The sequence below is a fragment of the Mirounga leonina genome, unplaced genomic scaffold (genome assembly GCF_011800145.1).
Source record: "Mirounga leonina isolate KUSES-001 unplaced genomic scaffold, KU_Mleo_1.0 Mir_127, whole genome shotgun sequence".
NCBI lineage: Eukaryota > Metazoa > Chordata > Mammalia > Carnivora > Phocidae > Mirounga > Mirounga leonina.
In genome coordinates, this window is record NW_023270316.1 from 79,922,264 (window position 1) to 79,937,070 (window position 14,807).

The 14,807-nt window shown below is 38.6% G+C and overlaps 1 protein-coding gene across 1 annotated transcript in view; it reads left to right on the top strand.

Annotated features, from left to right (window-relative positions):
• The first annotated feature begins 7,164 nt into the window (after positions 1-7,164).
• The window catches only part of PSPC1 (paraspeckle component 1), a 72,293-nt gene continuing 64,650 nt past the window's right edge, over positions 7,165-14,807 (top strand). The window contains exons 1-2 of the mRNA XM_035003764.1: positions 7,165-7,530; positions 14,124-14,425. Of these exons, the coding sequence (XP_034859655.1) occupies positions 7,165-7,530; positions 14,124-14,425 (668 nt within the window). The remainder of the gene's footprint in view (positions 7,531-14,123; positions 14,426-14,807) is intronic.

Sequence of the window (14,807 nt, forward strand, 5' to 3'; positions counted from 1 at the left end):
CAATAGTTAATAACCTTCCAAAACAGAAAGCACTAGTCCCAGTTGGGTTCACTGGTGAATTCTACTATATATTTATGAAATAAGTTATACCAATTCTCTTATCATCCCTTTCAGAGAGTAGAAGCAGAAGGAATTCTTCCTGACTCATTCTATGAGGCCTGCATTACCTTAATTCTCAAACTAGACAAAGACATTGCAAGGGGAAAAAAGAAAAAAGACCACTACAAACCAATAATTTACAGGAACATAGATGCAAACATTCTCAATAAATATTATCAAATTTAATCTAACAATAGGTAAAACAAATGGTATACCACAATCAAGTGGGTTTATCTCAGGTTTGCAAGACTGGTTCAACATTCAAAAATCATTTAGGGGCGCCTGGGTGGCTCAGTCATTAAGCGTCTGCCTTCGGTTCAGGTCATGATCCCAGGGTCCTGGAATCGAGCCCTGCATCAGGTTCTCTGCTTGGCAGGGAGCCTGCTTCTCCCTCTCCCACTGCCCCTTCTTGTGTTCCTTCTCTTGCTGTGTCTCTCTCTGTCAAATAGATAAATAAAATCTTAAAAAAAAAAAAGTAAAAAAATAAAAAAACAAAAACAAAAATCAATTAATATATTTCATCACATCAAAAGTCCAAAGAAGAAAAATCACATGGTCTTATCAATAGATGCAGAAAAAATTATTTGACAAAATCCAGCACTCATTTATCATAAAAACTCTCAGTAAACTAGTAATTGATGGTAACCTCCTCAACGTGATAAAGAATATCCACAAGAAACCTATAGCTAACATCATACTTTATGGTAAGAAACTCAAAGCTCTCCTGGTAAGATCAGGAACAAGGCAAGGACATCCTCTCTCTCCACTGCCATTCAACATTGTTCTAGAAATCCTAGATAAAGCAATAAGATAGGAAAAGTAAATACAAGGTATGGAGATTGGGAAAGAAGAAATAAAACTGTCTTTGTATGCAAATGATATGATTGTGTATGTAGAAAATTTGAAAGAATTGACAAAAAACTAATAAGCATTATAGCAAGGTTGTAGGATATAAGGTTAACTTTCAAAAGTCAATTATTTTTTTATGTACCAGAATGATCAAGTGGAATTTGAAATAAAAAAAATACAATACCAGGAGCCTGGGTGACTCAGTCAGTTGGGTAGTCTGCCTTCGGCTCAGGTTGTGGTCCCAGGGTCCCGGGATTGAGTCTCACGTTAGGCTCCCTGCTCAGCGGGGAGTCTGCTTGTCCCTCTCCCTCTGTCCTCCCCCACCCTGTTTGTGCTATCTCTCACATACTCACTCTCTCAGATAAATAAATAAAATCTTTAAAAAAAATACAATACTATTTACATTAGCTCCCCAAAAGATGAAATATTTAGATATAAATGCAATAAATTTTAAGATCTATATGAGGAAAACTACAAATCTCTGATAAATGAAATCAAAGAAGAACTAAATATACGGAGAAATATTTCATGTTCATGGATAGTAAGACAATATTGTCAAGATGTCAGTTCTTTCCAATTTGATCTATGGATTCAATGCAATCCCAATCAAAATCCCAGCAAATTGTATTTTTGATATGGACAAACTGCTTCTTAAGTTTATATGGAGAGGAAAAAGACCCAGAGTAGCCAACACAATACTGAAGGAAAATAACAAAGTTGGAGGGCTAATGCTACCCAACTTTAAGACTTACTATAAAGTTACATTAATCAAAACAATACTGTATTAGAGAAAGAATAGACAAATATATCAATGAAACAGAATAGAGAGTCCAGAAATAGACCATCATAAATATAGATCAACTGATCTTTGGCAAAGAACAAAGGCAATATGATGGAACAAGACTGTCTTTTCAAAAAATGGTGCTGGAACAACTGGACAATCACATATTAAAAAAGAGAGAGAGAGAATCTATACACAAAACTAATAACCTTCACAGAAATTAACTCAAAATGGATCATAGACCTAAATGTAAAACACAAAACTTTAAAAATCCTAGAAGAAAAATTGAAAAAAATTTAAATGACTTTTGGTTTAGTGATGACTTTTTATTTTATGTATTCATTTGACAGAGAGTGAGAGCAAGCACAAGCAAGGGGAGCAGCAGAGGGAGAGGGAGAGGGAGAACCAGGTTCCCCACCGTGCAGGGAGCCCAAACCCAGGACCCTAGGATCATGACCTGAGCCAAAGGCAGACGCTCAACTGACTGAGGCACCAATGTGTCCCAGGTGATGACTATTTATTTATTTATTAAAGATTTTATTTATTTGTCAGAGAGAGAACACAAGCAGGGGGAGCAGCAGGCAGAGCAAGAAGCAGATTCCCTGCTGAGCAAGGAGCTGGATATGGGACTGGATCCCAGGACCCTGGGATCATGACCTGAGCCGAAGGCAGACATTCAATCGACTGATCCACCCAGACATCCCATGGTGATGACTTTTTAGATATAACACCATAGATATGAATTATGAAAGAAAGAACTGATAAGCTGAACTTCATTAAAATGAAAAACTTCTGCTCTGTAAAAGACACTGTCATGAGAATAAAAAGACAAGCTCATAGGTTGCAAGAAAATATTTGCCAAAGACATATCTGTTAAAGGACTGTTATCCAAAGTATACAAACAACTCTTAAAACTCAACAGTAGCAATCTGATTAAGAAATGGGCCAATGGCCTTAACAGACACCTCAGAAAAGATATATAAATGGCAAATGAGCATAAGAAAAGATGTTCCATATGGTATATTATCAGTGAAATGTAAACTAAAACAAAAATGAGATACCACTATACCCGTAACAGAATGGTCAGAATCTAGAACACTGACAACACCAAATGCTGGTAAAGATGTGGAGCAACAGGAACAGTCATTCATTGCTGGTGGGAATGCAAAGTGGTATAGCCACTTTGGAAGACAGTTTGACAGTTTCTCAAATGCTAAACATACTCTTACCGTAAGACCCAGCTATCTCACTGCTAGCTATTTACCCAAAGGAGTTGAAAACTTATATCCATACAAAAACTTGCACACACATGTTATAGCAGCTTCATAATTGCCAAACTTGGAAACAACCAAGATGTCCTTCAGTAAGTGAATGGATAAATTGACTGTGCTACATCCAGACAATGGAATATTATTCAGTATTACAAAGAAACGAGCTACTGAGCCATGAAAAGACATAGGGGAATCTTAAATGCATATTACTAAGTGAAAGAAGACAGTCTAAAAAGGCTACACACTATATAATTCCAATTATATGACATTCTAGAAAAGGTAAAACTATGGAGACAAAAACATCAGTGATCTCCAGAGGTTGGATGGGGAGAGGGATGAACAGGTGGAGCACAGAGGAGTTTTAGGGCAGTGAAAGTACTCTGTATAGGGGCCCCTGGGTGGCTCAGTCGGTTAAGTGTCTGACTTTGCTCAGGTCATGATCTCAGGTTCCTGCTTCCCGCTCAGTAGGGAGTCTGCTTTGTCCCTCTTCCTCTCCCTCTGCCCCTCCCCTTGCTTGTGCTCTCTCTGTCTCTCTCTCAAATAAATACAATCTTAAGAGAAAGCACTCTGTATAATACTATAATGGTGGATACATGTCATCATAAATTTTTCCAGACCCATAGAATATACACCACTGAGTGAATCCTATTGGACTCTGTGTGATCATGACGTGACAATATAGGTTCATCAACTGTAACAGATGTATCATTCTTGTGGGTTATGTTCATAATGGGGAAGATTGTGCATATGTAGGAGCAGGGAATATATGGGAAATCTCTGTAACCTGCTCTTAATTTTGCTGTGAATCTAAACTGCCCTAAAAAATAAAGTTTAGAAGTGACAACAGTAGGGACTCCTGGGTCACTCAGTCAGTTAAGCGTCTGCCTTCGGCTCAGGTCATGATCCCAGGGTCCTGGGATTGAGTCCCATGTCGGGCTCCTTGCCCCGTAGGGAGCCTGCTTCTCCCTCTACCTCTGCTCCCCCTGCTTGTGTGCTCTCTCTCCGCCCTCTCTCTGACAAATAAAATCTTAAAATAAGTAAATAAATAAATAAATAAATGTGTTGTTATGAAGATTAATGAGTTAATAAGTGTAACACAATTAGAATAATGCCTGGCAGGTTTTGCTTTGTCACAACCTGGAGCAAGGTGCTACTGGCATCTAGTTGGTAGAAGCCAGTCATGCTGCTAAACATTCCCTCACAACAAATAATTATTTGGTCCAAAATGCAAATAGTATTGAGGTTTAGAAAACATGCTGTAATGCTTCTGAGGTACCATGATGTGGATGGTCTGACCTAGGGAATGAACGTAGCTAAAGAAGAGAGAAGGACTTAAACTTGTGGCTCTCCAACACACTTAGGATTCTTAAGAAGGATAATGACTGAGGAGTGGCTAGTGAGGTGTAAGACCACCAGGAGAATATGATAGTATAGAAGACAGAATAGTGTTTCCAGAAGTTAGGAGAAAAGTGACCAATAATAACACTTATGGTATCAGAATATTTTCCAAAGATTATACTGTAATTCATTTACTATGCACAATAACTGTTAAGTAGGTATTATTCCCATATTATACATTGTGAAACTCAGGCATGGGTCTACAATGTCAAATGCTGCTGAAAAGTCTGAGATTTGACTGTTGCACCTGGTAAAGTAGAGTCACCCATTGTGCCAAGAGAGGTTTCAGAGGAATGGAATGTGGGGATAGACATCTGATTAATGTGGCTTAAGGAGATATCAAATGAGCAAATAGAGACAGAAAATATAGACAATTCTTCTGCTCTCTCTGTTTCTCTCTTTCTAGTAAAGAAATAGCTAAAGGACAACATTGGTCTAGGAAGGGTTTTTTTTCTTTTCTTTTCTTTCCTTTTTTTTTTTTTTTTTTTAAAGTGACAGTTTCGTCAGCAGTTTGTTTTGTTTTGCACATGGATATAGTTGAGTACAGATCAAGGGACCGACCACTTGGGAAGATGACTAGTTAACTGCAGAAGCAAAGTGCTTGGAAAGAAGATGCTATCCACGGGGTTGGCCTTAGAGGGGATCACTGGCAATTCATTCTTGTAACAGGAGGGAAGGCTACATATGGTATTAGGTTAGTTGATTTGGTGCTGATCGAGTGAGGCAATTTTATTCTGATTGTGTCTTTTTCTTCAGTGAAGTCAATAAAAACTGACATCATTGGCTATGAATCAGGTGGGGGGAGTGTTGGTTTGAGGAGAGAGAAAATAGTCTGAAATTGTTAGGTGAGAGAAATAAGTAGGGGCTGAGGTCCTACCACACATTTGTGGTTGTAAATTTAAAGAGTGGTGAAAAAGTTATTACGGGGGGTGGAGAAGGAAGAGTAAAGAAGAGGGAGAGCAGAAGAGGGAGCATAAGCTCATGTTTATATTGACACGAGCATTTTGGAGCTGGGATTTTTGCTGAAGGAGAGGGGAAATATTCTCCAACTTGCAAGGGATCAAGGAGAATGTCTCTGTCTCATCCTTAAGTCTAGTGACACATGGGATGTAGGAAAAATGTCCACCTCTAGGGAGGGCTGTTGGGGAAGCAATCTTCAGAGGAAAACAATATTCCAGTTAAAGCAGGAAAGTGAAGATGTTCAGAGAAAAAATTAAAGATAGGGGATTCGGCTGATGACAGAGAGTGAGTTTCCAAGCACTTAGTAGAAGGCTTTAGAGCAACTGAGAGGGGTGTGGGGAAGTGGGTCAGACTCAGGAATTTACAGAACTCTCTGGGGATTAGAGTCTGGGTGATTAGAATTTGGATGGTAACTAAGGTAAATAGGGATTAGTCTTGATGGTATTTTATTTTTAAATTCTTGCGTAGTTTAAAAATTTTTAAGGCATAATTTACAAACAGTAATACTGACCCTTTTAGTGCACAGTTTACCAAGTTTTGACAAACACATACAATTGTGTAGCCACCACCTCATTCAGAATATAGTTTCATCATTCCAAACATTTCCCTGTGTCCCTGTGTAGTCACCCCACCCCCAGCTCCTGGCGGCCACTGATCTGTGTTCTGTAGTGCATTCCTTTTTATTGCTAAGCGTATTTTATTATATGAATGTCACACTGTTTACCTATCACTAGTTGGACATTTGGATTGTTTCCAGTTTTTGTTGATTACAAATAAAGCCCCTATAAACATTTGCATATATTTTTTCTGTGAACACAAGTTTTCACTTCACTTGGGTAATTAGGAGTGGGATTGCTCTTCTTAAGTGAGCATATGTTTAACCTCATGAGAAACTACTAAAATGTTCTGCAGAGAGTGAATTCATTTCTTTCTAACATTCACTGGAGTGCCTGCCCATGTCCCAGGAGAGGTACTGAGCAGACCTGAGTAGTTTGGCAGACACTGTATGGCTCACAAATATTAAAATATTTGCAATCTGGCCCTTTACAGAAAATATTTGTTGACCTGTGTTATGGAGTATGGTCCGTAGGAGTTCAGAATTTCATAAGCTATTTCACGGAGTCCTTCTCCGAGGCGAATAATCAACAGCATAATTATTTTATAGAACAGGATTATATCAGTAAATATAATAAAAACCCTGCTGTTGAAACGGGCAGAAATAAATGTTTTTACGTGTTCCAATTACTGGGAAATATCTTCTTATTCAATGCTATGCATAAAATCTGCAAGTTTTCATTTTTCCATAGTCATTGAGAATTGAGCTGGATATTTAAAAGAATATAGATATTCCCCAAATCATTGTGTTTTCACACGCTGGATGCACACATAACACAATTTTTCTCACGAGTGCAACCCAACAGTCTGCTAATTTAGAAGGATGGGAAACCGCATTTCGCGAAGCCTAGAAGGTGACTCGGCTCCACAGCGCATTTAATATTGTGCTCATGCGCATGCTAGTTATCGTGCCGTTGGCGCCAATAATGCGCAGGCGCGGTGGCTCCGGCGCCGGCCTTTGCGGAGGGGCGGGGCTTACAGCTGGCGTCTTTTCTTGTAACTGCGGCTGGTGGCAGCGCCATTTTGAACGTGCAGCTCCCCGGGCCGTGAGTCCTACTAGGCGGGGCAGCGCGCTAGGCGACCTCGCTGTCTTCTCTGACTTTTTCCTTCTATATTCCGTTTCTCTAGGTGTATACAGAGATACGCTATAGCTCTAGAATTATATCCAGTATCTGAAGTCAACTCACTAAGATGATGTTAAGAGGAAACCTGAAGCAAGTACGCATTGAGAAAAACCCGGCCCGCCTTCGAGCTCTTGAGTCCGCGGCAGGCGAGAGCGAGCCGGCGGCCGCCATGGCCCTCGCGCTGGCGGGGGAGCCGGCGCCACCTGCCCCCGTACCCCCGGAGGACCACCCCGATGAAGAGATGGGATTCACCATTGACATCAAGAGCTTCCTCAAGCCGGGCGAAAAGACGTACACGCAACGCTGTCGCCTCTTCGTGGGGAACCTGCCCACAGACATCACGGAGGAGGACTTCAAGAGGCTCTTCGAGCGCTACGGCGAGCCCAGCGAGGTCTTCATCAATCGGGACCGTGGCTTTGGCTTCATCCGTTTGGTGAGTGTCGGACCTGGCTGGCGGGGTGTGAGGGGAAGGGGTCGTGAAGGGAGGCCCCTGCGAGGAGCCGGGCGCCGCCGGCAGCGGTCCACGTTCCTCAGCCGCCTTGGAGAAAGCCCTTGTCCCAGCTGCGGCCTTTGCTGTGGCCTGTGAAAATCGCGGCGCCTCCCGCCCTTATCTTTCCCGCCGCGCTGGATTGTCCTTTCACCCAGAGCGGCGTTTTAGCCCGGTATTTCCGATTAGCCGGCTCGGTTTCCCGTCGCTCCGTGGTTGCTGTCGCCAGCGTTTTCTGCTCTGCGCGCGTCCGGCTTCGCTTGCCCCGCGCTACATAGGCTACGGCTAACCCGGCCCAATGGGGTTAAGTTCTCTGATTCCGACAAGGGTCAGGAACGTTTTGGGGTGAGACTTCTTGCAGGCACAATTGTGTTAAGGGAAATGAATTAGATATGAATTTGGAACGGAAGCTTCGGTCTTACCAGAAATTTCATTGGGCAAGGAGGACCAACCGGCGGACTCGCTTCTTAAAAATTGTCCAAATCATCTCCTTGATTGCAACCAGACTTGCATGTTTAACGGTAAACCATTTTGTTTCTCCTCCACCTCAGCGCAGCCCACCTTTAAACTGCCTAGTTCTTAAACTCTGCGATATTGGGACGGTGTTGAATTGTTACGTATCTAGTGTAGGATGCTCTCTTCCTAAACATTCTGGACGTTTCCACGTTTTTGCGGGGGGGGGGGGGTATGAATTACATACTGTTTTATATTTTACGTGCACATTTTAATGCTAGGAGAGTATATATTTTACTTTTCAGTCTAAGTCTTAAAAGTTTTCCAATAACATGCAAAAATTGTGCCTCCCTTACATTTTTTATTTTAATTTAAACAGCGGGGGTTTACTCTTACAGGCCAAAATATCTACTTTATTCGGTTTTCCTATGTGCTTTGTGGTGAATTCCATCAGTGTCAGTTATACAGCTTTACTGTAATTCGTATTTAGGTGCTGGATTTTTTTTCCAACAAAATATTTTTCTTGGAGACTTTTTACACAAGGGCTTATTTGTGTTGTGTTGCCTTTCTAGTTTGACCCTCAAATTTTATGTGCATGGCAGTTTGTGGAAGCTTTCTTATTGGAGTTGTAACATTGAAAATCGGGTTCTCTTCATGATTGGCCAAGGCAAAATTTTAATATGTAGATAGAATTGATTGTAATTTAATGACATTGTATTTTTTAGGGAGAACATTTGAACATTTAAAATCTAAATGGCTTCAAGAGAAGGGTAAATCTTCATAGGGTATTAAGATCTGGAAATTTCCTTAAAATTGAAGTTAAGTAATCAGTGCGTTTTGAACACAAAATTATAAATATCTTTTGGACGTTAGAGAAACAGACTGTCATTTGGTAAAATTATTTTTAATACAATTCCAAAAGTTATGTTAAAGGAACTTAGGTTTCTACAATGAGGTGTTTTAGGCAATTTTTAGTAAACTTTACAAAGGTGTTATTTAACATTTTCATACTCTTTAGCCTCTGGCACCCTGTTGGTCTGTTCTAAAGTTGACATTCTGGAGGAAGAATGGTAGGACTGCATTTCCTTTTGTTTGGGAAGCCTTACACTTAAAAAATAAGCCAATAGTAAACATTTTGACATGGAAAAAATCTTTTTCCTTCTCTCTTTAAAGCTGCTGATAATCCTTTTTTTCCTTTAACGTATTAGCCTTGTCCAATAGAACTTCTGCAGTGTTGGAAATGCTCTGTGTATGTGCTGTCCAATGTAGTAGCTACTAGCCATATGTGACTGTTGAGCACTTGAAATGTAGCAATTGTGCTGGAGGATTTAAACTTTAAATTTTACTTATTCTTAAATTTAAATAGCCATACGTGGCTAGTGGATATTTGCTTTTAGTTTCTTTTAAAAAAAAGTCTATGGGATTATGAAATGGGGAGATGAGAAGGCCCTTGTCTGCTCCTTTGGGATATGCTCCTCCAAACCTATCATGCTGTATTTTTTGTGTAGGAATGTTAAAAATATGTCAGTGGGAAATTAGAATTTAGCTTACAAGATTTGGCTTTATGGATAACTTTACTGTTTAATCTGAGCTCTATGATTAACAGGTATATTTAAAAGCCTTAAATATTTCTGAGCTCTTACATACTTTTTCTACCTAGGAAAATCATATAGTGTATACCTGATTTGAATGTCAGTAATGGTGTAGTGGCTATAGTATGCAGTGGTGGTGTAGTGGCCCTATAATAGTGGTGTAATTTTATTTGATTTCTATTTTTAGAAATACTTTGTTCAGTTAATCTTTAAAATTAAATAAATTTTTTACAGTGGTGGTTGTAGTTTTCCAGTTAATTGTTGAGGTGAGACATTTTGGAGATGGTGTAGGGTCAGCATTGCTAGTATGTAATGGTGAGGAAAAAGAATTGAAGCGGCGTTTCCTTATAAGGTCCTAATCCATATTGTAAATCCACGGTACATTAGGGTTGAAATAGACTGTGTTTAATTTAGGTACATTTTGTGGAATTTTAGACCAAAAAGCTTCTTTTTTAGGTTTTGAGTGGTTACTGACATTAGATTGGCTAAATTAACTGAGAACTTGTAGTGCATTTTTAAAAAAGTTTAAGTAATCTCTATACCCAGTCAGGGGCTCGAACTGACGACCCTGAGATTAAGAGCCACATGCTTCTCAGACTGAGCAGCCAGAAGTCCCAGTGGTGCATTTTAAAGCTAGTTTAATATAGTTAAAACTGGTATAAGTTTGACCTGAACTCTGTTTCTGCTTTTATCTCCCTCCTCCCCTACTTTTTTAGCTTTAGTAAACTAGACTTCTGAAGCGGTGATTCACAAAACTGTGGTTCCTTTCCAGCAGATTCACATTTCTCTCTAGTGTACGCAGATGGCCACTTATATTATTTTCCCTACCACTCATGCTAGCAATGCTGACTGACCCTAGACCATCTCAAAAATTGTTGACTGAGAATTTGTTAGAAATGCAAATTCTAAGACCCCACCCTAGATTAGATGTACTGAATCAGAAATTGTGGGGTTGGGGCTCAATAGTCTTGGGTTTTAATTAGCCCTCCATGTTATTTTTATGCTTGCTAAGGTTTGAGAACCACTCTTGTAATTAAAGAGTTACAAATCAACCGAATTTACATTAATTTAGCCTTTGGGGACTAAACCCTCTCCCCTTGTGTTTTTTGTTTTTAATAATGAAATGCTGTGTGCTTTTTTTTTTTTTTTAAAGATTTTATCTATTTATTTGCCAGAGAGAGACACAGCGAGAGAGGGAACACAAGCAGGGGGAGTGGGAGAGGGAGAAGCAGGCTTCCCGCCGAGCAGGGAGCCCGATGCGGGGCTCGACCCCAGCACCCTGGGATCATGGCCTGAGCCGAAGGCAGACGCTTAACGACTGAGCCACCCAGGTGCCCCAATGCTGTGTTCTTCTTAATGGAATGTCAAATACTGAAAAAGATGTTGTAGAATCTCCTTAGTGGGCCTGTCCAGCATATAATTTAAAGTGCTCTTTTAGTTCAGGTAATTTTCATATTACAATTTTAATTCTAGTGAAAGATTGCCCCCTAACACATTAAATGTAATCACTGTTAAACTTGGTGTGATTTTTCCATAGCAAACCATACTGTACACATTTTGTGATTTGAGGTTTTCATTTAATATCTCTTTGACATCTTTTCATATCACTAGATTGATTTTTAATGACCATATTGTATTTCACAGTGTGAATGGACTGCTAGTTACCCAGTCAACTCTCTGTTGATTGACTTGAAGGCTATTTCCATTTTGCATCAGTGGATTTCCTTGTACTTAATTAATTTAGTACTCTTGCAGTGGTCAGTTTTAACCACTAGCGAACAGTGAGAAAAGATCAGGTGCTTTGAAAGAGCCTTTCGAAAGGGTCCAGTGGACATCATGAGATCCTAATTCAAGTGGTCTCTATCTTGGGATAGTCACTTAGTTTCTTGTTATTTTTTGTATTCCTTTAAGTTAAAAGCCTATAGTTTTACTTTCTATGCAGAGTGATGCAGGGACACTAGCTGGAAGGAGGGACTTACGATGTATTGGTAGAGATTATGAATTCTGTATAGATCTGGGGGCGAGTTACTTCAACCTGTCTAGGCTTATTTCCCCATATGTGAAGTGGGGATAGTAACAACCCACTTTGTAAGATTGTTGATGAGGATAATGTGTGTATTTATATATATATATATGTATATTTATATAAAATAATGGCTAGCATATAGTACCTACTTAGTAAAAGTTACCTTGTTATCGTTATTCTGCGGCATGAAGTAAAGAATCATTTCAAACACATAATTTTAATTGATTTTACAGATAACTGTAGTACATATTTACAGCAGTGGTTCTTAAATGGGGTGGTTTTGCTTCCCAGGGGACATTTGACAATGTCTCGAGACATTTTTCGTTGTCAAAAGTGGGGGTGGTTCTACTGGCTTAAATCTCCTATAATGCACAGGACAGCCCCCGACAATAGGAATTATCTTGCCCATAATGTCAAGAGTGCTAAAGTTGAGAAACCCTGATGTAGAATTATTTAAAACCATGAAAAGTACAAGCTTTGAAGAAGGATTATGGTATTGAAAATTCCTGACAGCATAAACATTTTATTTGGCCCCAAAATACTAAAAATTGAATTCATTGCCAACTGTAAAAAAAATTACTTGATTTAACATAAAAATTGGTATTTCCTACTTCCCTTGGGGGAAAAATATGTGATGTTGTGAATATACGTGACTGAATCTGAACAGGAGATGCCCTCTGGAAGCACTCTTCAGTTTTATTTCATTTATTTATTATTTTCTTAAGATTTTATTTTTAAGTAATCTCTACTCCCAGTGTGGGGGTTGAATTCACAACCCCGAGATCCAGAGTGACACGCTTTACCAACTGAGCCAGCCAGGTGCCCCACCACTCTTCAGTTTTAGAAAGTCCTCACCGGTTTTCTTTATCCTCCTACCCTTAAACATTTACTCTGAAAAAATTTCAGATATATAGCAATGAACATCTATCTAGATTGTCTAAGTTTTGTTACATATGTTTTTTTCACTTATCTATTCATCTCTGTCTCTGCCCATCAGTTCTTGACTTTTTGAACACTCTGGCATGCTTGTCATTAACTAGAGTCCAGTATTATTTTTTGAGGTATTTGAAATCTGCATACAGCAAAATGCACAAATTATAAGTGTACAATTTGGTGATTTTAGACGAATAACATTTGTTTAATTCAGATTCCTATCAAGATACAGAACACTATCATCACCCCCATGAAATTTCCTCATTCCTCTTCCCATTCCCAGTTATACCCAACAGCATTTTAAAATCTACCTCTCAGAGTTGTTGGATTATATGACATACTAGGTACAAAGTACCTGTCCCTTGTTAGATATTTATTGAATGCTTGCAGATACTTTTAAGAATAATTTAAAAAAAATTTAAGAGTAATTTTTATTTACTTATTTATTTTTGAGATTTTATTTTTAAGTCCTCTCTGTACCCAAGCTGGGGCTTGAATTTACAACCCTGAGATCAAGTCACATGTTTTACTGACTTAGCCGGTTAGGCACCCCAAGAGTAATTTTTAAAGATAGCTATTTTGAAAATCTGTAAAAAGGTTAGATTCATTTGTCTTTGTAACATTAGTTCTGTAGATAGATTTTTGCATTAGTGCAGTAATTTAAATGTCATGAATATTTTAGGGATTATATAAGGATCTATTGTGACCTTAAGACTTTTTTCATAAGACAGTATATTTCTCTTACAAATCCATATAAAACTTCTTTCAGTTCTCTCTGGAGAGTTCTCACAACACAAAGAAAAAGAACATGTCTATATTAAACTTATCAGTTTGTTGATAATGTTTAGATGTCTATATTCTTGAATTCTTCAAGTAGGAAGTTACCTAGTGGTTTCAGCAATGAATGTATTTTCTAGTTTATAAATGCGTGTGCACTTGATTCTCTCTATAACGGAGAGAACTCTTACAGCCCATGATTGTACATGTTTGCTTCTCAATATAATGGAGAAATGTGTAGCCCATGAAAGTATTTCAGAAGTGGTTAACAACATCTGATAGTAGTTTTCATAGATGATATAAAAAAGAAAAAGAGAAGGGGTTTTTTTCTGGCATTGGAGAGGTGGGATGAGGTGGGATGTTTTATTAAGATATGAATATCAAAAACATGGAATATATGAGAAATTATTCTGTTTTCAATAATAGCTTCCAGTAACTGGTGCTTGGTCTCAAAAAGTATGATTTTCTTTTAATATATGGAGGAGATTTTAAAAAAAGATCTTGCTTCGAATATTTAATAGCTGGTAATTTCTGAATAGATAATCTTTTAGTGATGACTTGGGACATTGGGGTATTTAAACATACTTATTTTTGAATAATTAATACAATGCATGTGATACCAAAATTGAATGACACAAAAACAGAGTGACTCTAACAGTCATTTTCCAAAAGCTACCCAGCTCTTCTCCCTAGAAACCACTATTTAAAATTATTTGTGTTACTATCATCTTTAAAAAGTGATTTTTCCTCCTAAAAAGGAATCCAGAACACTGGCTGAAATTGCAAAAGCAGAGCTGGATGGCACCATTTTGAAGAGCAGACCTCTCCGAATTCGTTTTGCTACACATGGAGCAGCCCTAACTGTCAAGAACCTTTCGCCGGTTGTTTCCAATGAGCTGCTAGAGCAAGCATTTTCCCAGTTTGGTCCTGTAGAGAAAGCCGTTGTGGTTGTGGATGATCGTGGTAGAGCGACAGGAAAAGGTTTTGTAGAATTTGCAGCAAAACCTCCTGCACGAAAGGCTCTGGAAAGATGTGGTGATGGGGCGTTCTTGCTAACAACGTAAGTTTTAAACATCTCATCATCCTTCTGTGCAGTTGCAAATGGGCTTCTCTCTGTTCTGAACTTCTGTTTTTCCTTGTACAGTTCATACTGTCTTGGCATATGGTAAGTAGGTGTTGAATAAATATTCACTGAATATAAATAAGAAATTTTTGTGTATCTCCAGGAGTCAGGAGTCATACTTCAGACTTCAGTGTATTGATTCATACTTGAATCTTAGAAATGTATTCTTTTATGATTTTCATTCAGCTGACTGAATGTCTGTTATATGCAGAGGAAAATTTTATATTTAAATAATGGTTGAATGACATTTTAATCAACTTTTTAAATGCTTTTTTTTTTTTTTTTTTTAGTTTTAGCAGAACTGGATTTATTATGTATT